At 37.9% G+C, this 26,420-nt stretch overlaps 1 protein-coding gene across 2 annotated transcripts in view; it reads left to right on the forward strand.

Moving 5' to 3' along the window:
• Window positions 1–26,420, forward strand: part of MED14 (mediator complex subunit 14) — a 73,562-nt gene that overhangs the window by 14,897 nt on the left and 32,245 nt on the right. For both annotated transcript variants that reach the window (XM_081808978.1, XM_081808979.1), the window contains exons 6-15: window positions 252–380; window positions 716–823; window positions 1,374–1,506; window positions 2,476–2,626; window positions 3,131–3,242; window positions 14,904–15,029; window positions 17,080–17,158; window positions 20,980–21,139; window positions 24,653–24,847; window positions 25,217–25,351. In XM_081808978.1, the coding sequence (XP_081665104.1) occupies window positions 252–380; window positions 716–823; window positions 1,374–1,506; window positions 2,476–2,626; window positions 3,131–3,242; window positions 14,904–15,029; window positions 17,080–17,158; window positions 20,980–21,139; window positions 24,653–24,847; window positions 25,217–25,351 (1,328 nt within the window). The remainder of the gene's footprint in view (window positions 1–251; window positions 381–715; window positions 824–1,373; window positions 1,507–2,475; window positions 2,627–3,130; window positions 3,243–14,903; window positions 15,030–17,079; window positions 17,159–20,979; window positions 21,140–24,652; window positions 24,848–25,216; window positions 25,352–26,420) is intronic.

Here is a 26,420-nt window from a genome sequence, read left to right on the forward strand (position 1 = left end):
TGGTATGTGAAGCTGGGAGCAGGGAGGAGAGAAGAAGCGCCAGAGTTACGCCTCAAGAGAAAATTGTTAGTTGATGTTAGAAGTGTTAACTGCCTTTGGTATTGCTTATGCAGGAACTACTGAATTCTTTGGACACTTAGGAAAGAACTTTCAAGCTATTTAAAATTTCTTTTAAGTTAGACTGAACGTTCTAGGTTAGCAGGAAGCTGCTTATTTTCTAGCAAGTAGTAATGTTTTTCTTCTTCTAAAAGCAAATGGCCGGGTGAAGTTTCGAGTTGAGGGAGAATTTGAAGCCACCTTGACCGTGATGGGAGATGATCCAGATGTTCCATGGCGTCTTCTCAAGCTAGAAATTCTAGTTGAGGATAAGGAAACAGGAGGTAAATCATAAATACGGATTTAAATCATAAATACTAATTCAAATGCTTGTGTTTTTATATTATTGAAACATTCTTGCAGAATAATAAATTTTAGCAGTTTATCCTGTCGTTTGAAGCAGCTATTAGGATGATCATACCTACCTACCTACCTATCCGTAGAGGCTTTAGTGTTTCTCAAGTATAATGTTCTCTGGTTTCGATAGATAACTTCAGTTGTTTTTTCTTTTTTCTTTTTTTTTTTAATTTAGTGTTAGTATACTCTTCCTTAGTTGATACTATATTATGATCTGTACACTTTTCTGATTAACCACCTTCTTTTCTCCTGCCAATGGAAGATGGGCGAGCCTTGGTTCATAGTATGCAAATCAACTTTATCCATCAGCTGGTGCAGTCTAGACTCTTTGCTGATGAAAAACCTCTTCAGGACATGTATAACTGCCTACGTATCCTTTTGAAATTTGAGACATATATTTGTAAGGAATTTGTGTGTCTCTCTCTTCCCCACATTTCCATTTGCCTCCCCCATCCTGAACTGTAGCAGACTAAACTCCTTCCTCCCCCTTCCTTTTTGGGGGTAGAAACAGGGCTGGGGAACAGGTCAGTGTGAAGAATAATTATACATTTGTAATAAACCAAATTTTAAATTTTACTGTTCACTTTGCAGGTAAAAACAAAAATGAATTAGAAATAGTACAACCTGGAGGAAAAAACCAGTGCTATTTGGTCTACTCATATTCTCTAAACTGATGAATTAGCGGGCAACCTGGACCTTACAGTTTGTTTATGTTGGTTCAAAATTAAACATAAAAGTTCTTTCTAAAATTATGCCACAAATTGTAACACTTTTTAGTATATGTCATCGGAGAAATATAATTCCAGAAATTTCTTTCATAGCCAGCTTTTGGGGAAATAAAGCTTTCGTTAAATGAAGTTTGCTTGTACTTCATTGGCTGTTGTAGTGATTTATTAAGTTTGCTTAACGAGACCCATCAGATTCTTTCTGCTTATCGCTTCAGTTAGAAGTGCTACATTCCCAAACTCTAATGTTAATCCGAGAGCGGTGGGGAGACCTTGTGCAGGTGGAAAGGTACCATGCTGGAAAGTGCCTCTCCCTCTCAGTTTGGAAGTAAGTGAAGTTGATTCTGGTGAGTTCATGCTATGACTGTTAATACTCTGTCTTTTTCTTCCTTTTTTTCTCTCATGCATCTGATTTACTATATACCAATAGCTGTGTACCTCTTAGCAACATGATTTTATATAGTAAGGTTCCTGGTATCGTATAAACCACATAGGGCATCTATAACTGACCCCTTTCTTAGAACGTGGCATGTTTTAAATACGTAGACTTTTATTTGTATTAAGATTTGCTTTCTTAAAAAGTTAGATTACTCTGGGCTCACACCAGATTGCTGAAAGACCATTAAAATTGTTGGGTATGTTTTAAAACATGCTTGCTTATCACAGTTTTACATTTTGAACTGTGCCCTTTAAAATCTTTTTTTGGGGAGGGTTTTGGGGAAAATCAGTATCAGGCTGTTTACAGTCCTTGATTCCCTGGAACTTGGCTTGATTCCCATTTTCTGTGAAGGAATCAGAGATTAGTAGACACCTCTTAGAACACAGGTTGTTTTGTTTTGGGATTTTTGTTTGTTTGTGTGCATGTGTTTTGTTTTTAAATTCTGTGTCTTTTTTTTTTTTTAAGGACATAAATCAAATACTGTGTTGGATTATAGAATAGTCTGTGGGCCTGTCATGTTCTAGGCTCTGGCTAAGGTACACAATAGATTGTTTCTGTTTTATTCCAAAAGTTAACAGGCTGTGTTGGGAAAAATTTTTATTAATATTTCTTTTTTTCTTGGGGTGCCTGGGTGGCACAGTCAGTTGAGTGTCCACCTCTTGGTTTCGGCTAGGTCGTGATCTCAGGGTCATGAGTTCAAGCCCCGTGTTGGGCTCTGCGCTCAGTGTAGAGTCTGCTTAGGATTCACTCTCCCTCTTCCCTCTGTTCTCCTGCCTGTGCTCGCTCGCTCGCTCTCTCGCTCTCTCTCAAATAAATAAATGTTTTTTAAAAAGAAAATATTTCTTTTTTTCTCTTTAGTCAACAGGTTCTTGGGAGAAAAACAGGGACGGCATCAGTTCACAAAGTTACAATTAAAATCGATGAAAATGATGTCTCTAAGCCTTTACAGATTTTTCATGATCCTCCTCTGCCAGCTTCTGATTCCAAATTAGTAGAAAGGGCCATGAAGGTAAAAGATCTCAATATATTTTAATACTGTTTTGATTACATGAATATATATAACTTAATATTTATACTTAAAACTTTTAACACAAATTCTTTAAAATACCCAGTTGTTCCTAAAACCTTTTATGAAACTTGTTTTAGACAAATGTTATGCTTTTGCATTTTTTTAATAACTAATGTTATATATAATTTTTAAAATGTTCCTTCAAATTTTTTAACTTAGGTCAGATCACCATTTTATTCTGAAGTTCTGCCATTTAATCACTGATAACCAATACATATACTGTCTTGATACATACTTGCCAAAATGTTAGCTGTGGTCTTTAAGCTACCAGTACCATATACTACTGTATATTTCTTTTTAACTTTAAGCTTGCTTGCTTTTACTGGTTAAAAAATCAGTGTGATTCTAAAAGGAACTGTCTTGAAACACAATAATCTGCTCTCAGACTTTTAAAGTAAATATGTTTAAATTGCACATACGATCCTGTTCTTTTTGTTTATGCAGATTGATCACTTATCAATAGAAAAGCTCCTCATTGACAGTGTCCATGCACGAGCTCATCAGAAACTCCAGGAATTGAAGGCCATTCTGCGAGGCTTCAATGCCAATGAAAACTGTAGGTTCTTTTAAACTGGCGTTTCTGCCTTTCTTTTGTTTGTGTTAGTATCCACTTTTATGAAGCATCTTTCTTAATCTGACTTTTTTTCCTGGTTTTGTTGTGGACGTTGGGCATTTCTGCATTTTAACTTGTGATCTACCAAGCTTGTCCTAATTTTTCTCTTATTCTTACTTTTTTAGCTTGGCCTTATTTTTGAAATGTATGTATGCATATTGAACCTCCTTAAAGCCTTTTTCCTATTGAAATGGAAGTTATTTTAACATCTTACTATGAATCTTATTTTTTTTAGGTCTTCTAAGAATAAGGCAGCTTTGCAGATACTTATTTATAAAATACGTCTCTTTGAGGGAAGCAGAATTTATCCCTGGTCTTTTTAAAGATTTTTTTTTTTTAATTGTTAATACATTAGTGGGATTCAGATAAGAAATATAGATAAACACACATAGTGCAAAATCTTCTAAGTTTGCTTACTTAGTAAGTATGTTTAGAGCTTTGGGGGACAATCATTTAGAAAGCCAGTGCTTTCATTCTAGAAATAGTTTCACAGTATCATGAACATATTCACTCTCCCTACCCCACTCGTTTTTGGTTGTGATGACCTCATGCCCACAGTGAACAGCCTTTAATTAAGTGAGCTGATGTAGGGGAAGTGCCATAAATATTATGATGTCTTTAATAGTTCTGGTAGCAAAGGGACTGCCTTTCATTGCCACAGAGCCCACTTCAGTCCATTATACTTTAAAAAGCAGCTTCTTCGGTACCACTTTGACGAATTAGGTAAAAATACTGCCTGAAGGAAAGACAGTCAGGAAGATACATTTGTATTTAGAATACAACAGTCATTCGAAGAAAGTGAAAGAAAAGAGGTGTACAAGAGGGTCTGAAAACAAACTAAAGACTGAGGGGAAGGGCAGCTTAACTTAACAAAACTGCAAGTGTTGGCCTTAAATCTTGTTTGCGGGGACATGCCCACTAGCCCCATCAGGGCTTAACAGATTTATCGGGTTTTGATAATTTTAATTTAATTATAAGATGCAGTGTTAAGTCCTCATCTCCCACCCACCTCCATTTTAATCCCTCAAGGATGTTCAATACAGACCTAAAATTTCTGATTGGAAAGTATACAAAACTTTCATTGGGGTTAGAAAGCACACATAACCCCCCTTCCCCCCGTTTTCTTCCTTTTTGTAATAGTTTTGAGAGAAAATTCACATACGGTGCACTCATTCGGTGGTTTTTAATATACTGAAGAGTTGTACAGCTAGCTCCACAATCTAATTTTAGAACATTTTAATCATCCCCCAAAGAAACTCTGTATCCATTAGCAGTCACTCCCCCATTCATCCCTCCCTTCAGCCCCTGGCAACCACTAATCTACTTTGTCTCTTTAGAATTGCCTGTCCGGGACATTTCAGATAAATGAAATCATATAATGTGTGGTCTTCTGGATATTGTTGTTAGCATAACGTTTTTAAGGTCTGTGCATGTTAAAGCATGCTTCAGTACTTCATTTTTATTGTCCAATAATCCATTGTACAGATACACCACATTTTGCTTCTCCATTCATCATTGATGGGGTTGCATCTGATGTAGTTTCTGGATATTGGTGTGTTTGGTGGGGTCCAGAGCCAATGGCCAAGAAAGAATTCTTGAGACGTCTTTGGTGCAAAATGGTGGTTTTATTAAAGCACAGGGACAGGACCCATGGGCAGAAGGAGCTGCTGCCCTGGGATTGTGAGAAGCAACTGATGATATACTTTGGGGTGGGGGGAAGTAAAGATAAGGGAAGTTTCAAAAGGATTTTCATATGCTAAAAGAAGACTGGGGAAACCTGAGGCCTTGCTATTGTCAAACCAAGGTTGTTTTTCCCTCTAGCAAGGCATTAACATTAAGACAGTTGGGATCTTTTACTCTGCCTGCCTCAAGTATTTGTCAATGGGCTGCAGGTTATAAGGACATCTAATTTTATCTACATTTCCTTCTGCCTTTGTTTCTCACATCATTCCCCCCGAACAGTTTGACCCTTACATCTTTAAGGTTGCTGAGGGTGGAAGGTCTCATCTTCCTTAACTTCCTTCTGCTAATAGGGGTGTAGAGATGTCCCTACTTGTGGGTCAACATTGGTCAGTTGGGGAATATATATATCGGAGTTACAAAGGCCAAGGCAGCCTGTCCAAGGTAGACAACATATATGAACCTCCTTGAGTAGAAAGGATCATCCTGTCAGCTAGAAGTTACGGTAGTGAAGGAGTCTTGGCACCAGGCAGGAAGATACCGAAAGAGACAACAAAAGAAGGTTAATATTATAATGAGAATGAGAACTCCAAGTAAAAGGACCTTTGATAGTTAACTAAAATTTTCCTCCAGTCCTTTATTGTCGTTTGAAAAGAAATTTGAGGTTTTCACAGGTTCACAGGAATAAAAAGGCATGCTAGAGTTTGCTCATTGGTTTCCTGTGAAGGAAATACAGGTTTTATTCTAGATACGTGAGTCCATGAAGAGTGCCCCTCTAATTTTACTGCAGTGGGAGCACATAATATGACCCGGTAGGGGCCCTTCCATTTTGGAGTTAAATCCCCAGCTGTATTAGACTTTCAGTCCTTTAAATAAACCCTGCCTCCAGGGTTTATATGGGGTAGGTTGCTAGTGACTGTCAGATGAGGTTTAGGGAGGACATGGTTTGCATATTCATTTAGAGGTTTATGAATATAACCCAGCCTCAAGAGAATAATGTAACAAAGCATTATAGTCTCCATCTATTGATAGGTTTACAGTGAGAAAAGGTTTTTCATATAGTAACTCAAAAGGACTTAACCCTATTGGTTGTTTTGGGGCAATCCTCATTCGGAGAAGCCCTGGTGGTAAAAGAGTAATCCAATTTTCTTGAGTCTCAATGCTTAAAATCTAGTATCTACAAAAATGTGTTATTGAAATATTTTCATTTTTAATCAGAGATAGCCATATCAGGACTATTTTGTTTGTAAAACAAGTCCGGTTTTAACAGACTTGGCCTAATGATTTACATAAGCTCAACAAGAATAGTGAGTGATCATAGAGATCTTTTACAGTTTGCTTTGCTGGAACTTTTTAAAAGGAACCTCTACATTTAACTTTTAGTAGCCTCCCGAGGCCAGAAGCCAAGCCAAGTGCTTGCCAGACATGCCTGCAATACCTGTAGATTTGGGCAAATTCCTCTTTCTGAGATCCTCAAAGTATCCAGAGGTTCCTGCACCTGCCAGGAAGTGATACTCTTTACTCACCTGGTAAGGCTGCTGGGAACTCTGTAAGCAAGCTATCAGGCCAACAGTTCCAAGGGGCTCTATTGGCTCCATGATTCATAAAGTCAACCTTAGTTCCTTAAAGCTGTCTGGTCATATCTGAGTCGATGCCAGTCTCTCTCAAATATGACATCCCAGTCAAAGCCTTGGTAAAATAACCACTGTTTCCAGTGGTGTCCTGTTACAAGGAGAACACATTCTTACTGAACTTAGGCAAATGACTGTAATTGCCATGGAAGAGAGAATACTTTTCGGAGACCTTTTGAATTTCAGAGGGTTCAGATAAGTAAAAGACTTCCGTTTGTTCAGAGGAATATTTATCTTATTTTTCTGTATCATAGATATCTTAAGAGAAAGTTTCCTTAGTCTGGAAGTACAAATATTAAAGAACCTGCAAAGTTTTAAACAAGAGTCAAACTATAATCATCCTCAGTTTAGTTAGTTCTGGAAATTCTTAACCATTTCAATTTTATGATCTTAAAGATGTAAAAAACCTGTATTTATCAAAAGCCCTTTTTATGATTCTCCTTGAAGATGAAACACGTTTTGCAAGAGAATAAGAACAATAACTATAAATGAAAAAAGACTCAAAAATGGACATGGTTAAAGATCTGATAAGAGGTTACAACCATAGCTGGCAAGGAAATTTGGTTATTTCTGTTCAGTAATCAGAATATTAAGTAATGGCCTCATACCAGAACATATTAAAACTTTAGAACTGCATATTGTCTCTAGAATGGTTATAGCATTTACCCAAATGTAACCTAAGGCTTATTATTTGTTTAACGTGCTTCCAGAATAACATACTAATAAGAAGGCCTAATGAGTGAAAGAGACTTTATTTCCAATTTAAATCTTTGGAAGTTTGTTAAAAAAAAAAAAACTCAAAGTGGGGCGCCAGGGTGGCTCAATTTTGCTTCCATTTTGGAGTTGAATGGAGTTAGCAAAACTTAACTCCTTTAAGATTGAGAAGTTTTAACTAAGCGATCAAAGACCTGATAAAGACAACACATAGAAACAGGTTTTCTGGGCAGGCAAAAGAGAATAAAACCTTTGTTTACATTTTCTTATCAACAGCACACCAATTAATTCAAGAAAACTTTGTCTTTTGAACAGAGAGAAAAGCAAGTTTCAATCTTATGCCCATGTACTTTTAAAATCCCTTCATTTTAGGGGTGCCTGGGTGGCTCAGTTGGTTAAGTGTCTGCCTTTGGCTCAGGTCATAATCTCAGTGTCCTGGGATGAGCCCAGTATCAGGGCTCCTGCCCAGTGGGGAGTCTGCGTCTCTCTCTCTTTCCCTCTGCCCCTCCCCCCTGCTTGCGCTGGCTCTCTCTCTCTCTCAAATAAATAAAATCTTTTAAAAAAATCCCTTCATTTTAATCTTAGTCTGTCTTGACCACATGTAAAATTCCTTTCCAGAGATGTCCCTACAACAGACCTACAACTTTTTCATTCAGAGTTGCTTCCCTTATTTCCATCAGTCTTAATTACATTTAGCAAAATTTTAACTCTTAGAAACCTTAGTCTCCAGTGAAAGCTAAGTAGTAACAAATTGTGAACTGTTATACCAAAACTCTTTAGACAGCAAATTTATGAATCAGTTAAGCACAGAGCATGTTTACTGACAGACCCAAATATCCTTAGTTTCTCTGCAATAAGAAGTCAAAAGCACAAACTGACATCCAGTAATCAGTGCTTTAGCACTTTATCCTATTTGGAAAAGATCTAGATGGCTAATGAATTCAGTCCCACTTATCTAAGCAAAACTTTGAAGTTTCAGGTTATCAAAGACTTGGAAAGCTATCTTAATTACCCATGAAAGCTTGAGACAATTAACCATCATTTTAGGTCATCTTTTTGCTAACAAATTGTAACAGAGATAACACGAGCTTATTTGACCCTCAGTAAATCTTGATAGAATAAAAGTTTCACCTTTAATGCTGATAACTTTAAAGACAGGTCTACCTTAAACCAACAAACTTAAGTTAGTTTAAATAACTGAATTATATTCCACCTGGATTCTCTTTTCAAAAGTCAGTTTGTTCTCCATTGTCAATATATCAGGAGGGAGTTTACTTGTCTGATTACGACCAAACACATTCTGCAAGAGGCCCTTAGGTTTGGGACACTGGTGGGGAAATCTCAAGTGGGTGGTGTTAAGTCCAGGGGATGCTCTTCTTCGCTCCTTGATAGTGAGGGAAGGAGGAGGAGGCACGAAGGATGGTCTAAAAGCCAGTTATGCAGGCCACACTCAAGGTGATGCAGAAACAGGAGGAGAGGGAGGCAGAAGAGGCAAGGGGCTGCCAAAAGGCAGAAAAAAGGGTTCCCAACTCTAGAGCTCATCAGCTCCAACAGAGGAGCAGATGCTGTTTTCCCACCAGCCAAAGGAAATAGGCAACCCATGGTAGGCCGGAGAAGACAGGGAATTTCCCTGAAACAAAGGTAGTCTCAGCAGCTCTTTGGGAATATTCCTTAAAGTCCCCATCCCAAGGTAGACTAACCAGAGCAAATTGGTTCCAATTATATCCATTAACCTGGGAAATGAGGGAGAAGCCCTCATGTAGTGCTAGAGTAGCCTGGGTCTATTAGGAATAGTGAGAGAGTCCCTTTGCTGGGAATGGCCTGTGTTTCCTCCAGTAACCTGGGTTTATTGGGAAGAGGCCTATGTAGATAATTATCATTCATATATCAGGAGGGAGTTTACTGGTCTGATTACGACCAAACACGTTCTGCAAGAGGTCCTTAGGTTTGGGTCCTGATTTAGAGCCCTGAAGGCCTGGATGGGTTTAGGGTACCTCCATCTATTTGCTGTTCCTTGCAGAAGAGAGCTAAATGATAGATCCTACTGAGGCCATGCAGTACCTTTCTTAAATTTTGTAATCCGAATGGTTTCCAGTGGATTAAAAGGCATTTCAAGGGAGAGTCCTTGGGGACTGAAGAGAAATGGTCCATTACCAAAAAACCCCCATACCCCCGACTCCCAGGTGGGGTCCCACGCGCAGGATACGTCAGAGGTTCCTGATGTCAAAGCAACACAGGGCGTCTCGAACAAAATCGCTATGATCACTGTCTGCCCTAAAGGCCCTGTAGGAGGGAGGCCTGCCTTCCTTCCCCCCCGCTTCCCCATTGCATTCTAGACTACAATGGGTGCCAGTGTATGGTCCCAGTTTACCTTATTTTGAAGGCCCTATCATGCCTTGGCTTGCCTTGCTGAAGGACCCACTGTGAAGGCCACACTGTGCCTTGGCTTACCTTGCCCTGAAGGCCACACCGTGCCTTGGCTTGGCACAAAGGTCACACTGCGCCTTGGCTTGCCCTGAAGGCCCCGCCATGAAGGTCACACCGCACCTAGGCTTGCCTCGCCATGAAGGCCACAAAGAACCCGCCCTTTTTAACCCATGGAAAATACTAGAAAAGTTTTACAAGAGGAAAGTACCCAATTTTGTAACTTAAGTAGTTAGAGGACATTGACAGAAAACAGTAAAGATAGAAATCCATGATGATTTAAGCGACATTCCAACACGTAGTCTTTACAGCCAACTTCCCTAGGAAACCGGTCCCAGGTTGGGTTTTAATTCAATTGGGTACTGGTTTCAGCCGGATCCCAGTGGAGGTCTTGCGGGCAGAAATGGCAAGACCAGGGATGTGGAAAGGGATCACATTCAACGAGTAAGGAGGAAACCTCACGTGGGAGTCTTAAGATTGGTAGCCATGCTAGTCACTTAGGTGGCTGTCCTGTGTCCAAGAAAGACAACTTTGTATGAGGACAGGAATAAAGAGAGGGCATCAAGTTTCTGGGTCTCGTTACCATTCCGGCCGTTGTACTAACTTCCAGCCAAAAGGCAGGCTTTCTCCTCCCTGTAGAGTAGCCACGGGCTAGAGGATTGGAGCTTGGGCAGTCGACATGAAAGGGTTCCAATAAGACTGTACTCCTTGAAGAGCCACTGAAATGAGAGTAAAGGGAGAGCAAAGTACTCCCCAAGTGTGCACCGAAGCTCGGAGTCCAGATGCCAAGACTTTTGAACCCCACGTTGGGCACCAAATGGCGTAGTTTTTGGATGTTGGTGTGTTTGGTGGGGTCCAGAGCCAATGGCCAAGAAAGAGTTCTTGAGACATCTTCGGTGCAAAATGGTGGTTTTATTAAAGCACGGGGATAGGACCCGTGGGCAGAAGGAGAGGCTGCCCTGGGATTGTGAGAAGCAACAGATGATATACTTTGGGGTGGGGGGAAGTAAAGATAAGGGAAGTTTCAAAAGGATTTTCATATGCTAAAAGAAGACTGGGGAAACCTGAGGCCTTGCTATTGTCAAACCAAGGTTGTTTTTTCCTCTAGCCAGGCATTAACATTAAGACAGTTGGGAGCTTCCTGGAGGAGCATTATACTCTGCCTGCCTCAAGTATTTGTCAATGGGCTGCATGTAATAAGGACATTTAATTTTATCTACATTTCCTTCTGCCTTTATTTTCCACATCTCTTCCACTTTTTTTTCCTATGATGATTAACACTGCTTTGAACATTCTTGTACAGGTGTTGGTGTGGACCTGTTTTCATTTCTCTTGGCCATGTACCTAGTAGTGGAAGGGCTGGGTCTTTTGGTAACTGTGTTTTACCTTTTTACATGTTTAACACCACCTTATAATCTCATCACCAGCAGTGTGTTGTGAGGTTTCCAGTTTCTTTGCATACTTACCAATACCAGTTACTGTCTTTTGGTTTCTAGCTGTCCTGGTGGGTGTGAACTGATGTATCTGCTTTGGTTTTGATTTGCATTAGCCTAATGATTCTTGAACATCTTTTCATCTGTCTTTAGTTTCATAGTTTTAGCTCTTATATTAGGTTACTTTCTGAGTTAACCTTTGTATGTGGTGTGAAGTAGGGGGTCCAGCTGTTTTCTTTTGTTTGGGGATATGCAGTTGTTCCAGTAACATTTGCTGAAAAAAAAAAACAATTTTCCCATTTAATTGTCTTGGCACCCTTGTAAAGAAGACTGTTAAGGATTTTTGCAATCTTAATTTTTTTTAACTTCTAACTTTTCAAAATAGTAAAATTCTAAAATTTGTTGGGATTGCGGAAAATCAGAGTTTGTGTTCTTTTGATAGGCTCTGGTTTATTTTAGTATCCTCCACAAACAAGGTTTATTAGTAGTAGTAAGTAAAAAAACTGTGCTTGCCCAGGGGATATTTAAATTACTTTGAAAAATAGACTAACCAAGTATTTACATAAGAATAGTTTTTTGTCTTGTTAATATAAGTTGCAAAGATTTTTCTTCAGCGCCATTTTGTAGAGATCTCACTGGTTGGGCAGCCAGAAGGTTGAGTAGAGCTGAGTAGAGCTGTGTGCTTTTGAACAAGTAACACTCTTTGGGCCCTATTCTCTTCTGTAACTCAAGGATGTTAGTCCAGGCTCTTCCTAGATCTCTACCTTTAGTGGGAGTGTGCTCCAGCAGTGGTTTTCATGTTCTACGTGTCTGTGGAGTCCTGGTGTGAGAGAAAGGTGCTTTGGAGACTGTACTGTGTTTGGGAGGAAGGAGAGGTAGGTGCTTGCGTGTGGGGTTGGGCTCCTCAGACCTGCTTTAATCAGAACGGTTCTGGAAATGAGGACTGCTATAGGAAAGGGCCTGCGGACCCACCATTTTACAACATATGCTTTAACTTGTTTTTAAACTCGTGTTCGTGCATTTGTATTCTTCATGCTGTCTTACTTGATCCCTTTTGTGATGGGAAAACATGCTTTACTCACATCCTTTACTGGGACCAAGGACTGTTCTTGGAATCCTTTAGTGCAATCACCCTTAATCACCTGGCTTTTCTTCCCACTCCTCACTGTCATAAGCCCAGGAAATGAGTAGCTTGGACAAGGGAGCATTTCAAGGGAGGCCTGGGGGAATGGACAGACAGCAGGTTTTGGACAGTCTAGATGGCAGTGTGTGGTTTCATGGGGGTGGGAATGTCTCGAAGCAGAGTAGGCAGAACTTTGGAGAGAAGGTCAAAAAAGGCAGTGCAGGGCACGTAAGGTCACGTGTCAGGTAGCCCCGTTTGCAGCATTCCTGTCTCTTGAAAGCCAGGGTAGTCTCCCTTCTGTTGCGATGCGGCAGCGCCAGAATCAGGGTCTCGGGGGCAGTTCAGAAGCGGGCTTAGTTGCCTCTCTTTCATCTTCACACTTTATATTACTGTGTATCGGTCCGTTCCTCATCTGGTCCTCAATACATAGACAGGGAGAAACAAAAGAGATTGATACATACATTCCTGCTGCAGGAAGTAGTAGTGTACCATCCTGTAGGCTTGCACAGCCTTTAATTCTTCTATATTTTATTGGTAAGTTTCGCCTTGTTTGGATACCTTCAAACCAGTTGCCTTTAAATGCTTAGGACCTTATGGATTTTATTTTCCGTAAAGAAAAATATGGACATTGGCAGTTAGAAGGGATACACATCAAAGTATTTTTTATCTTTTGGACTGTGCTTTCTATATTCTCTGCCCTGTCTTTTCAGGAGTACTCAATTTTGATAATTAGATTGAAATTATAATTGTTACCCCAATTGTCAGAATGAGCTTTACATCATTTCTCCACTTTAAAAATGTTTTTGCTAGAGAAAGACAATGATCATATGATCTCACTCATGTGGAATTTAAGAAACAAAACAGGATCAGAGGGGAAGGGAGGGAAAAATAAAACAAGACAAAATCAGAGAGGGAGACAAACTGTAAGAGACTGTTAATCATAGGAAACAAACTGAGGGTTGCTGGGGGGGAGGGGGGGTGGGGGGCATGGGGTAACTGGGTGATGGACATTAAGGAGGGCACGTGATATGATGAGCACCGGGTATTATATAAGACTGATGAATCACTGAACTCTGCCTCTGAAACTAAGAATACACTCTATGTTAATTAATTGAATTTAAATTAAAAGAAAAAAACAAAAATAAAAATGGTTTTGCTTTAAAGAATACATTTCTAATCCATTAGGACTTATAACAGTACAGATATGTGTTAAAAATCAGCAATCTTGCTTCAACTCTATAAGCACTGTTTATTATATTAACAGTAAATTCAGCAAAACATAATCTGAACTAATTTCTCACACTGCTCTGAATTATAAAATACTGTAAAAGGAATTTCTATACCTTTTTGTTCTTTGTGTTTTAGGTGATAGTTCTGCTGGCTCTGTGTTGTTAAACATTTCTTTACAAATATGTAGTAGATCTACTTGAAAGAAATTTGTTTTCATCTGATTAAATATGTCTCCTGCCATTTTTTGGCTTTATTAACTTGTTTGATAATTTCTTTGTATGGATCGCACCAACGGTAACTTCACCCATTTTAATTATTGTGCAAATTCCTAATAAGAGGTTTTGGTTTGTTTCTTTGATTCATAGAGGACTATAGATAATGTACGTTGTTGAGCACTTTGCTTTTTAAAGCACCTTCACAAACTTGTCATTTCTTCCTCCTAAGGACCCATGGCATGGACAGGAAGATGTTATTGTTCTTGTTTAACAGAGTAGCACAGACAAGTCACCTGGTGAAAGGCTAGGCCTACATTACCACTCTGCTCACTGCCTGCCTTTTCTTCTGTGCTGTAGCGTTAGAGGAGCGTGGTAACTAGAAGAGTATATTCCTCTTATAACTCCTCAATCTGAGAGGCAGGGGCTGTGCTTTGCTCCTTTACTGGGTTTTGTTACGCCAGTTTGTGGGATTAAGGGAAGAGTTAATTGGGCCTGGTGGAAATACTATGAAGCTCTAGAACAAGTACATTGGCACCTTTGGGAATTGGTGTTTAACAGTTGCTTGTGTTCTTATTTCATCTGTGACTTGAAAATGAGGTTGCATAAATAACTGGAAAAAATTTTTTCTTATATAGCAATAATGTGTAATGGTTTTCAGGTTTTTGTTTTTGTTTTTTTTAACACACAGGCCCAAATTGCCAGAAAACCTCTGTTTATGAAGAACAGCATTGAAAATATTGAGGCCTAGATGAAATTTATTCTATTTACCAATTTTCTTCCCACGTATCAAAAAGAAAATCCTTAAAAACTAACTACTTAGTAATTACTGAATGGAAGTAAAACTAGAACTCAGCTCACTGATGAAGTTCATGTTTTCACTAGCTCTTTTAACCTTTTTTAAGGAATCTGGGGATTTTTTTTTGCTGTAGTATTTCGAGAGGGGTCTGTTTGTTTCAAGTCACCTCGGGGGAATACATTCTTCCTTTTGAGCTACTAATTGACATAATAGTCCTATTCCAATTTTGCAAAATCCTGTTTTTCCTTTAACATTCAGGATTGTTTGATAGTTCATTTGTTTTTACTCACTGAGAAATATTTTTTTTTCTGTAAAATATTCAGATAGAAATATAATTTTTTCCTTCTTAACCTTTCAGCTTCCATAGAGACTGCACTTCCAGCTCTTGTTGTTCCCATCCTGGAGCCCTGCGGTAACTCAGAGTGTCTGCACATTTTTGTAGACTTGCATTCTGGAATGTTTCAGTTGATGCTTTATGGACTTGGTACGTGACTCAATGATAGTCACTCAGCGTAAAGAAGAATGCTTTCACAAAAGCAAACTAAAATTTTTCTGCCATTACCTCTGGTATTGGAGGGGGTGGTTTAGCAGTATAGAAAGTCTATGTGGAAGGGATAACTCTGGCTGATGTCTATTCCTTGAGGCCAATTTTAAGTCTCCTTTGGATTTTCTTGTATCAAAAATTAAACCTCCCAACATGAAGTGCATTCATGTTGTTTCTCTTTTTGTAAAAGTAATAACGTTGATGGCTGATGTTTTTTAGATTAGCGATATTACCACTCATAGTTGGGTGACATGGAAACAACTACAGGGGATTCTGATGTCACTCATGGCTGAAGAACAAATTTATGACAATGTAAACATCTAAATGTTAACTTAGGATACAGAATCCTGGAGAAGAGGGTTTTTGGGTTTTTTTGTTGTTGTTGTTCCTAGCCTAAACACAGTAGACATTAACGTTGGATTTCTAACATGATCTGTTACCAAGTTGGTGGTCTGAAATGATGAACCACTTGGCACTTAGTGTTTTTGTATTGCTAATGGAACAGTGTTCTTGCACATATTAGCACATTTACCGCTTGAAATTAATATTAAGCTAGATCAATGAAAATAAAAGGTTTTCTGGTTATACTGCATAAAGATAAATTTGTCTGAATTGTTCATAGAACGCTGGTCTCATTACTTTGAATCACGTTGCATTTATGTTGGCTAAATGATAAGTGGCACACTTAGGAATTACCTTTTAACTATGGTTCCAAAGCACAAGGCAATTGTTCTTCAAAAAATTTTTTTATTTGTTTTCTTGACTTTTTACATAATACATACTCGTAAATAAGGAAGATGAACGTGTAAAATGAGAGAAACAAAAAATAGTTACCTGTTGGCAGTCATTCTTGTTTTAGAGGATATATGCTTGGCTCAGTTCAGGCTACCATAACAAAGAACCACAGAGAGGTTTGCCGAAACAGTAGAATTTCATTTTGTCACGGTTTTGGAGTTTGGAAGTCTAAGATCAGGTTGCCAGCATGGTTGGGTTCTGGTGAGGGCTTTGTTCCTGGCTTGGAGATGTAGGCCTTCTCTCTGTCATCACGTGGCAGAAAGGCAAGCTCTCCAGTGTCTCTTCTTTTAAGACACCAATCACATCATGACCTCAGTCCTATATCCTCATGACCTCGTCTAAACCTAATTATCTCCCAAAGGCCCCACCTCTGAATACCATCACATAGGAGTTTAGGGCTTCAACATACGAATTTCCATAGCAATGGTATTCTGATTTTCTCCATACTTTTTTCTTTAGTTGAAATCATTTTATATTTTGCTTTTTGTGCAACATGCTATTATAACATTTTTTGGTGTCATTAAAAATTCTAAGTGACATTTAGCAAGCTGAACTTAAGCCAACAGCTCTTATGCCAGAAATTATTTGTGTTTAATAAATAAACGTTTTATTTTTTAAAGATTTTATTTATTTATTTGACAGAGAGAGAGAAACAGCAGGAGAGGGAACTCAAGCAAGGGGAGTGTGAGAGGGAGAAGGAAGCCCGATGTGGGGCTCGATCCCAGAACTCTGGGATCACGACCTGAGCCGAAGGCAGATGTTTAACGACAGAGCCACTCAGGCGCCCCAATAAATAAACATTTTAATGGAGTTTTATAGTTTTTGCACTTTTAAGGTTCTAAGTTTAGTGATACTAGGAATTTGAAATACATGTAAGTGAAAAAAATTAACTACACCAAGAGTTTTGGGAATTAAAATGTAGGCAAAGAATTAGTTCCTGTATTTGTTACTTGTTCATCCTGCTAGTGTACATTTGCTATTAATTAATTGTCTGACCTGTAACTCTCTTTAAATGTTAAAGAGGGTAAACAAATTGGGTTAATTGATGCCTGACGATACGTTTAGTTTGGTTTTTCTCTGACTCAAAAATAACATTACTTTCTGCCTAAAACAATAATTTCGTGTAAGTTTTGGGCTACCTAAATATTTTATGCCTCATGTAAGCAGTGAATTAATGAAGTGCTATATTCTATAGACCAGGCCACGCTGGATGACATGGAGAAGTCTGTGAACGATGATATGAAACGAATTATCCCTTGGATTCAACAACTGAAGTAAGCTTATTTATTTAGCTCAAGACTAAAAATGGAAAGTTACTTTGGTATGATATATTTTCTTCTCCATCATTACTCTTGATCAGTCACTGTCCTTAATGTTTATGACATGAAACTTGAGCACCTTTTGGTACTTGGAATCGAAATTCTCTTGGAATAGGGCCGAGATGGCAGTGTTTTGTACCCAGTTCCCTTCCAGAGCAAATACAGGTTTGAAGGGCATGGCACTCTACTTTTCATTCCTTGCCACATTTCCTCCTGTAAAAGCACTGTATAAATCACTTACAGTGAATTTTATTGAATCTAGTGTTCTCTGCAGTAGAGTCTTATTACCCCGGATAATCTTCATGGTATGAATCTACCAGCTGACACTTCCAGAATAGTTGTTTCTGCTTCTCTAACACTGTCATTCAATACTGTCTCAAAATCCTTTGAGTGCTTCATACTGTTAAACTAAAGAACACTGGAAATGGAACTAAAGAGTCCATTATGGCAACTCTAACAAACTCTCTTTTAAAATTAATAAAACAGAATTCCAAGGGATAAAAATAAATTTCAGAGATCAAAACCCAAACTGGCAAATGGAGAAGGGGGGAGAGGGCTAGACTGTTCAGAGAGCTCTGTTGATTTTGTGATCTAGCCTTACCCCTTCTCGCTGCCAGTTTGAGTTGTATAAATATTTGAAGACTTCACTATAATCAGGTAATGTTTTCATTAACAAGATAAGATTTTTAATGCCAGTAGATAGTGTTTTATGAGCCTCCTTTTGAACAGCTGCTTAGTGTAATTGTATATGAAAGATGATAATCATTATTCTGGGTAACACATTCCAAAATTTTTAGTGATTTAGCATATTTTTGTGCATTTGGCTAAACAAATAAGGTTTAAATACTTAAATGCTTAATAACTCACATCTTGCATGACTCAAGGTTATCTGGCAGTCCAGCTAGCAGAAATATAACATAAAACCAGAAAGCTAAGTCCCCAAAGCCTTAAACTTATCAAATGTGTCTCTGTACTTAAACACATAATTTCTGAGAAAGGTCCCCTGGTTATCACTTACAATAGTGCTTCTCAAATGATCTTTGGTGAATGACCAGTTGATTGTTAATCTATCATGGGACATTAATGTTTTTGAAATGACTTTATTGAAGTATTTCTGTACCAGAGAATTCACCTATTTTAAGGACTTGTAAATTTACTGAGTTTTGCATCCATAATCACAATCCAGTTTTAGGACATTTGGAACATTCTCATCACCTCAAAAAGGTGTTCATTTACAATTAACCCCCATTCCCAGCCTGAGCCCCAGGCAACTATGAATCTACTTTCTGTTCTTATAGATTTTTTTTTGGACATTTCGTATAAGTAGGATCATAAATTATGTGGTCATTTGTGACTTGCTTCTTTTCACTTAGCTTACTGTTTTGAGGTTCATCCATTTTGTAGCAGGTATCAAAGCTTAATTCCTTTTTATGGCTGGATAATATTCCACTATATGGCTTTGTACCACATTTTGTTGATCCATTCATAAATTGACGGATACTTGGGTTGTTTCACCTTTTTTTTTTTTTTAGATTTATTTATTTATTTTAGAGAGAAGGGCGCACACAAGCAGGGGGAGGGGCAGAGGGAGAGAGAATTTCAAGCAGACTCCCCGCTGAGCAGGAGCCTGATGTGGGGCTCGATCTCATGATCCTGAGATCATGATCTGAGCCTAAATCAAGAGTCAGCCACTTAAACCGATTGAGCCGCCCAGGCGCCCCTGGGTTGTTTCACTTTTTGGCTATTATGAATAATGCTGTTCTAAATATTCATGTGTAAGTCTATGTGTAGACATGCATTTTCATTCCACTAGGAATGGAATTGCTGAGTCACAGTAAATTTATGTTTAACTTTTTAAAGAAACTGCCAAACTAGTTTCCAGAGTAGCTGTGCCTTTTTAAAATCGCATCAGCAGTATTTGAGGGTTTCCGTTTCCCTGCATTCTTGCCAACACTTGTTACTGTTTTTTACTATAACCATCCTAGTGAGTGTAATGAGGTATTGCATTGTTGTTTTCATTTATATTTTTCTAATGACTGAAGATGTTGAGCATCTGTTCATGTGATTTCTTATAACGTGCAACGAAAACAAATTCTAAAAAAAGAAATGAAAAAACGTGTAAAATATAAGCCCCAGTTTTTTATTGTAAGAACCAACAGAAAATTACATCTCAGTAAACATAGAACAGTATAAAAATAAAAAAAATCTATACACATTTTTCATTGGAAGTGTACATAGACAGTTAATACAGAAAATTCACTCTTACGTTCAGATTTTTTGTTCCATGAAATCAAAACAAAAAGAGTAAAATGACAATTCTGTGTGCACATTGAAGAGAGTATCTTGTATTTAAAATTTATATAAATACACATTTGTATATATTTAGAATTTATATTGTATTGATACTATCTTGTATTTAGAATTTTTAACGTGACAAATGGGCTTGTTTCTTGCTTGTTGGAACTAGTCTAGATTGGGTTGATGATGATGCTAATCACAGGAAATAACATATATCTTAACTGTTTCTATTTTTCTTCAAAAACATACATAATGGAGATCCCAGTCTCACAAAGTCTCACATGTTGATGGGAATGGAAGTAGAGATTTGAAAGCAGTTTTGGCAAGTTCAGAACATTCATTTTTAACTTTTATCTAAAACATAGCAAGTATTGTTGCATCTTCAAAATTTATCTTCATTTCTTCATTTATAGCCACTTCTAGCATTTGATCCTGTGAAGTTGCAGATAAATTTAAGTTGTTTTTCAGTGAAAAAAAACTGCTTTCTAGACTTTATACATTTTTGGGTAATAGTTGACAAACTACCCTTAAAGTGTTGTATGTTATGACCTGGTTTTACTGCACGTGACTAGTACAGAGTTTGTACCACATGCAGCTCACTACATAAATTGCAGCAGCACCTGAGCTGGTCTGTGCCCTGTTCAGCGAGGCCAGCCTGCTGATCGTGAGCTTAGATGTTGTTGTAATTGTTACGTCGCTGTGGAAAGTTTCTAAATTTGTATTCTTATACTCTGTAGTTATTTCACTGTGAACCAGTGAGAGTTTATGGGACCAGTCATTTTATGACATGGTTTTGCTGCATGTGACTAGTACAGTACTTTTTCCATATATTTTACACACATATACACAGTGTCTAGCCTCAATGATAGCTAATCAAATAAAAGAAGTGAGAGGAATACTATAAAAAGCATCAAACTAAAATCTGGTGGCTTAACCGAGAGAGAGGAGGGAAAAAAGGTAATTAATACTTATTGGCACCTGCTAGATATAACCATCACTTTACACATACACAGTATAAAAACTGGGACTATATATCTCTAGCGATACTAGAAAAATTAGGTACATTTATACCTGTTTATTGTTTGTTCTATTTTCTTTTATAAACATTTCAGGCATTTTGTAAAAGATGTTGAGGTTAGTTATTGCTGTCTTAATAAACCATAGGAAATCCGTCATTTTCTTTAATACAGTGCTACAGTGTCCCAGCCTTAATACTAGTTAATTCTACCTTATGACTAAATAAAATCATTCACATTGTAGTTTCAGCTCCTTAAAGTAGAACTAGAACTAACAGACCAATGCAAAACTTGGAGAAATGATTCATCATTATGGTTATGTGTCTTTTTACTAGTTCAGTTAAACTTCAGATTGTTATTTTTTAGTGGTGAATCTTCAGTAATCAGTTTACAAATCAGTTGCACACAGTTAATCAGAAGAACTTATGATTTTGTGATGTGAATTATCTCCTTTCAATTAAGGTTTTGGCTTGGACAGCAGCGTTGCAAGCAATCTATAAAACATCTGCCTACAATAAGCAGTGAAACATTGCAGCTGTCCAATTACTCAACCCATCCTATTGGAAAGCTTTCTAAGAATAAGCTGTTCATTAAACTTACCCGTCTTCCTCAGTATTACATTGTAAGTATGCACAGGGGGGATTTGGATGATCAAGTTCAGTAATTCTATTAGTATTTCACATGATTTACTGCTTAATTTAATTGCAGACATATTTTATTGGATATTTGACTTCAGTGATTCTCAACCTAGAAGGGTAGGGATGGGGGAGAGAGGAAAATCATGTCTATGAAATGATACAATGATCAGGCAGGGTTGGGGAATATAAGGTATGTCTCCATCCCTCACCCTCAGATCTTTCCTGTAGTGAGGCCTAGTTTCTCTTTGGGATGAAGCATCTCCTCTCTATGGGAGGGAAAACATTGAAAGCAACTACTGTGAAGGTGTGTGGAGATGTTTTGGTATCAGATAAACTTGCTTGCTTTTAATCAAATGTTAACTTGCATAATGCATCCTTTTAAATACAGCTGGCTGAAGTAGCTTTATATTCTCATCCTTAACTGATTGAAGGCATATATATATAGATTTTTATTAATTGCATTTTTATTGATTGCATGTACCTTTCAGTGCACAGTAAGATCCTTTCTTATTCTTTTTTCACTCTAGATTTCTTGGTGTTTTGTAGTTAGTTTCTTTGAGATCTTTGAATTGGTTAAAAGTTGTAAGAATTTGAAATATGAATTCACCCTAAATATATTTCCCTGCTTGTAGAAATTTCTGTATATACCACATAGATATTTTTGGCTAAGAATCTTGAGATATTTGAAAAACTTAATTCAAGCTTGTTGGTTGAAGGTAATAGGAGTGAATTTTTTTAAGGTTTTGAGCTGTATTTTTAAAAGATACTATCTTAAAAAAAATGTACCCTGTCTAGCCTGACATATCTGAGGTTAGCGTTATTTGTATAGAGCAATAGGTTTGTCATTGATGTGAACTTCACTTTTTTCCTGAATTTTAAAACCCCAGCTGTTGAACTAGATTTGGTACATGACAAAGGATTGTTGTCTCCATCCTTGGTGAGCTGCCTAGTCTACATACAGAATGATACTCAGAATACATGTATAATAATCAAACCTATTGAACACACAAAGATCCTTATACTCAGCCACAGACAAAATGGTTTTATTATTTCTGACCTTATTTAGTATCAACAGAAACCAGACGTTAGTTTCAATGACTAATGGTTTATTATAAAGCAATAATTTGTTTCACGTGGCTTAGACCAAAACTGAATCTATGTTACTCTTCATCCTTCTTATTTCTCACTTAGGGGTGACACATTCATAGAAGTGGGAAAAACTGGGGACATTAAGAACAGAGGAAAGGATTGTTGCCTTTAAATGTCTGCCATTTTACTTTTGTCAGCTTTATTAAGATATAATTTACATATGGGAAAAGTTTAGACTGTGTCTGAGTTGTAATAAATGCATACACTATTGTAATCCGCCTCTCAGCAGAACACAGAACAGATCCATCACCCCCAAAATGCCCTCATGCTGCTCCTCTATAATTGGACCCTCCCCCCACTCTCAGTTGGTGACCACTGACCTGTTTTATGTCTATATAGGTTTTCCCATCAGTCTAGTTTCTTTCACTCAGCATAATGCCTTTGATTTTCATCCATATTGTGATGTGTATTATAGTTCATTCTTGTAATTGGAGTAGTAGTCATGGTATGGATGTACTATGGTTTGTTTAACCAGTCTCTGGTGGAAGGACATCTGGGTTATTTCCAATTTGGTGCAATTATGAATAAAGCTGCTGTAAGCATTTGCATATAGGTGTTTTTGTTTTTGTTTTTTAGTGAACTTAGGCTTTCACTTCTTTGGGATAAGTAACCAGGAGTAGGATTGTTGGGTTAGGTTATAATGTCAGTGTATGTTTAGCTTTTGCCAAACTGTTTTCCAAAGTGGCTGGGCCATTTTGCATTACTGATGGCAATACAAGAGAGTGCTAGATGTTCTGCATTTTTGTCAGCACTTGGTATTATAATTTTTTTTTTTTAAAGATTTTATTTATTTATTTGACAGAGAGATAGCGAGAGAGGGAACACAAGCAGGGGGAGTGGAAGAGGGAGAAGCAAGCCTCCCGCGGAGCCCGATGCGGGGCTCGATCCCAGGACCCTGGGATCATGACCTGAGCCGAAGGCAGACGCTTAACGACTGAGCCACCCAGGCGCCCCATTGGTATTATAATTTTTAAAGTTTAGCCATTCTGGGGTTACCTGGCTGCGACTCTTGATCTCGGGGTTGTAAGTTCGAGCCCCACATTGGGTGTAGAGATTACTTGAAAAATAAAAATCTTTTAAAAATAAGTAAATTTTAGCCATTCTGATAGATGTATAATGGTATTTTTTTGTAGTCTTTATGCTGCCCTAATGACTGATGATATTGAATATCTTTTCATGTATTTTTTTTTTTTTTTGGTCATCTCTGTATTTTCTCTGGTGAAGCATCCATTTTCCTTTTAATTCTTCCATTTCCTCGTGCATCAGTGTGATACTAGGTGTTAGCCTAAGAGTTTCCTGAAGAGAGTGTGTGGGGAGGGGGTGGGATAAGGGAGAGAAAGGAGGCAGGAAGAGAGACAGGAAAGCATATGTTGGTCAGAGCAATGGTCCAATGGCATTTATTTCTCCCCTTAAAGTATTTAGGGGACTTTTCTTAAATTTTAGGTAGAACTTGAAAACAGTAAACTGGTATAGTGGGTAAAAGCAAGGTCTCTGGAGCCAAACCGGAATCAAAGCATGAGTCCATCGCTTCTCAGCTCTTGAGACCTTGGGCAAGTAACCTAAGTATTTTGTGCCTCAGTTTCTTCATCAGAAAAATGAAGGCAGTAATCCTTTCTTTACAGAGTTATTAGGAGGTCTGAATGCGTTAACATGTGTCAGGTACTTGGGACAGTATGTGGCATCTAGTACTCTCTATATCAGTGTTGGCTGTTGGTGGTGGTGGTGTCATCCTCACAATGACCATATCTATCAGGGTTTATTTTTATATGCTTCCAATTGTGAGAGTTATTTGTCATTTTTCTCGGCTCTAACAGTGGAATTCTTAGGAGGTTTTATTTTTCTTTAAGATTTTATTTTTGAGTAATCTCTATACCCAGTGTGGGACTTGAACTCAACAACCACAAGATCGAGTTGCATGCACCACCAACTGAGCCAGCCAGGCACCCTTAGGATGTTTTAATGGTTAAGGGAAACAAGGCAATTTGAAATAGGTAGATACCATTCTAGAAAATCTAGCAGTTCTGCTTTACTTAAGCATACAGTGTTTTAAGCTAAGATATGAATATCCAGAACACTTAATGCTATAATAATCTAAATGTCCCATTTGCTGTAGTTTATGGTGGTTTTTGCTTTTATTCATTAGTCTGATCTATTTTTTAGAGAACAAAGGATATATTTAACAGGAATGCTTTTTTTGTTGAGAATCATGATTGATTTGTCCTCATTTAAAGAAGAAAGACCATCTACATTAGATTTACATTTCTGAGCCCTACTTGCTATAAGGTGGAAAATATGCAACACTCATTAATTATTTCTCTGAGTCTCATTTCTGACTTGGGCCTTCTTAGGTTGTGGAGATGTTGGAGGTTCCCAATAAACCCACGCAGCTGTCGTACAAGTACTACTTCATGTCTGTGAATGCTGCGGAACGTGAGGACACCCCTCTCATGGCTCTCCTGCTGCAGCAGTTCAAGGAAAACATCCAGGACTTGGTTTTTCGCACCAAACCTGGCAAACAGCCTAGGACCAGTCCCAAGCGCAAGGTAGGATCACATATAGAAGTGAGCACAGGATTGGTGTGTGTTAACTCTCTTGTGTTCTTTAACCATTTTTAACATGGGAAAGAATGAGATCTGGTTTGTAAGAGACTGGGGGACAATCAGGTTTAAGTAACAGTTTTCTACATTTTCTTGAAAATGCCTCTCTTAATTAATAATTAATTATACACCATTTCCACAAGAGAGTTTGCTAAATACACAATATTTACGTAAATTTCCAGTATTTAGGTTGAAATATTTGCTCAATAAATACTTGTTGAATGCATAACATTTGTTTTTGTTAACCTTGAGCTATAGTAGTTTAACTGCCTTAACTAATTGCATCACCTGTACTTTTTTTTACCCCAATTCTAGTTGTCTGATGATCCATGTCCAGTAGAACCCAAGAAAACAAAACGATCAGGAGAAATGTGTGCCTTCAATAAAGTTCTAGCTCACTTTGTTGCTATGTGTGATACAAATATGCCATTCGTAGGACTTCGGTTGGAGGTAATTTTTTGAAACAGTTTTGAGTACTCTATATAAAAGTAATTTTTGGGGCGCCTGGGTGGCTCAGTTGGTTAAGCGACTGCCTTTGGCTCAGGTCATGATCCTGGAGTCCCTGGATCGAGTCCCGCATCGGGCTCCTTGCTCGGCAGGGAGCCTGCTTCTGCCTCTGACCCTCCCCCCTCTCATGTGCTCTCTCTCTCTCCTTCTCTCTGTCTCAAATAAATAAATTTAAAAAAAAAAATCTTAAAAAAAAAAAAAGTAATTTTTAAAATGCCTTGCTAAAGCTACATGGATTCCATTAGGAGAACCGGAATAGCTGTGATCTTGTTCATTTTGGGAGGGATGGGGTTGAAATCATAGCATCTCATGGTGTACTTGTAAAACATGACTTATATTATTTCATTTTTCTGATTCCAAATTGTGAGCGTTCTTCCCTTTATGGAAATGGAAAGTAAATTCTTCCTAATTTAAAAAAAGGACAATTTTTGAGTATTAACGTCTTACTTGCATACCTCTTAGTAGGAACATTATCTCTTAGAGGTGGTTAGTTGATAAAGGGGTGGCTTATTTTTGAGTTGATGAAGCCATACATATTGCTTACACACCAATAAAACCGGGTTCCTTTCTGACAAACAGGTCAGAAAGAATATTAAACCCGATTTTTACTCTTGTCACGTGGACTAAGGAATAGACTTACATAGAATTAGTGTCTTTCAAGAATACACAGTTGTGGTATCCAGCATGATCCCCAAACATGAGAGTAAAGGGCAGTAACAGAATCTGCATTTTATATTTACAAAAAGGACTCCGGCCAAGGATTGGCATCCCTTTAAAAGGGATACACCAAAACCTTAATTATTTCCCTCTATTTTAAAGTTTTACTTTTTGTAAGACTCCTCCCCTTTGTAAATTATTGGGAATGGAGACTTTTCCACAATAAAACTAAAAAAATATTTTTTTTAATGTTTATGAATAAAACAATTGAGGATACAAAAAAAAAAAAAAAGGAGAAGAGACCTGGGAATGTGGAAGTGGATTATTTCAGTGAAACTGATGGTGATAGTCTTGG

Source organism: Leptonychotes weddellii, chromosome X (assembly GCF_054177405.1).
Source record: "Leptonychotes weddellii isolate Sample4059 chromosome X, ASM5417740v2, whole genome shotgun sequence".
Classification (NCBI taxonomy): Eukaryota; Metazoa; Chordata; class Mammalia; order Carnivora; family Phocidae; genus Leptonychotes; species Leptonychotes weddellii.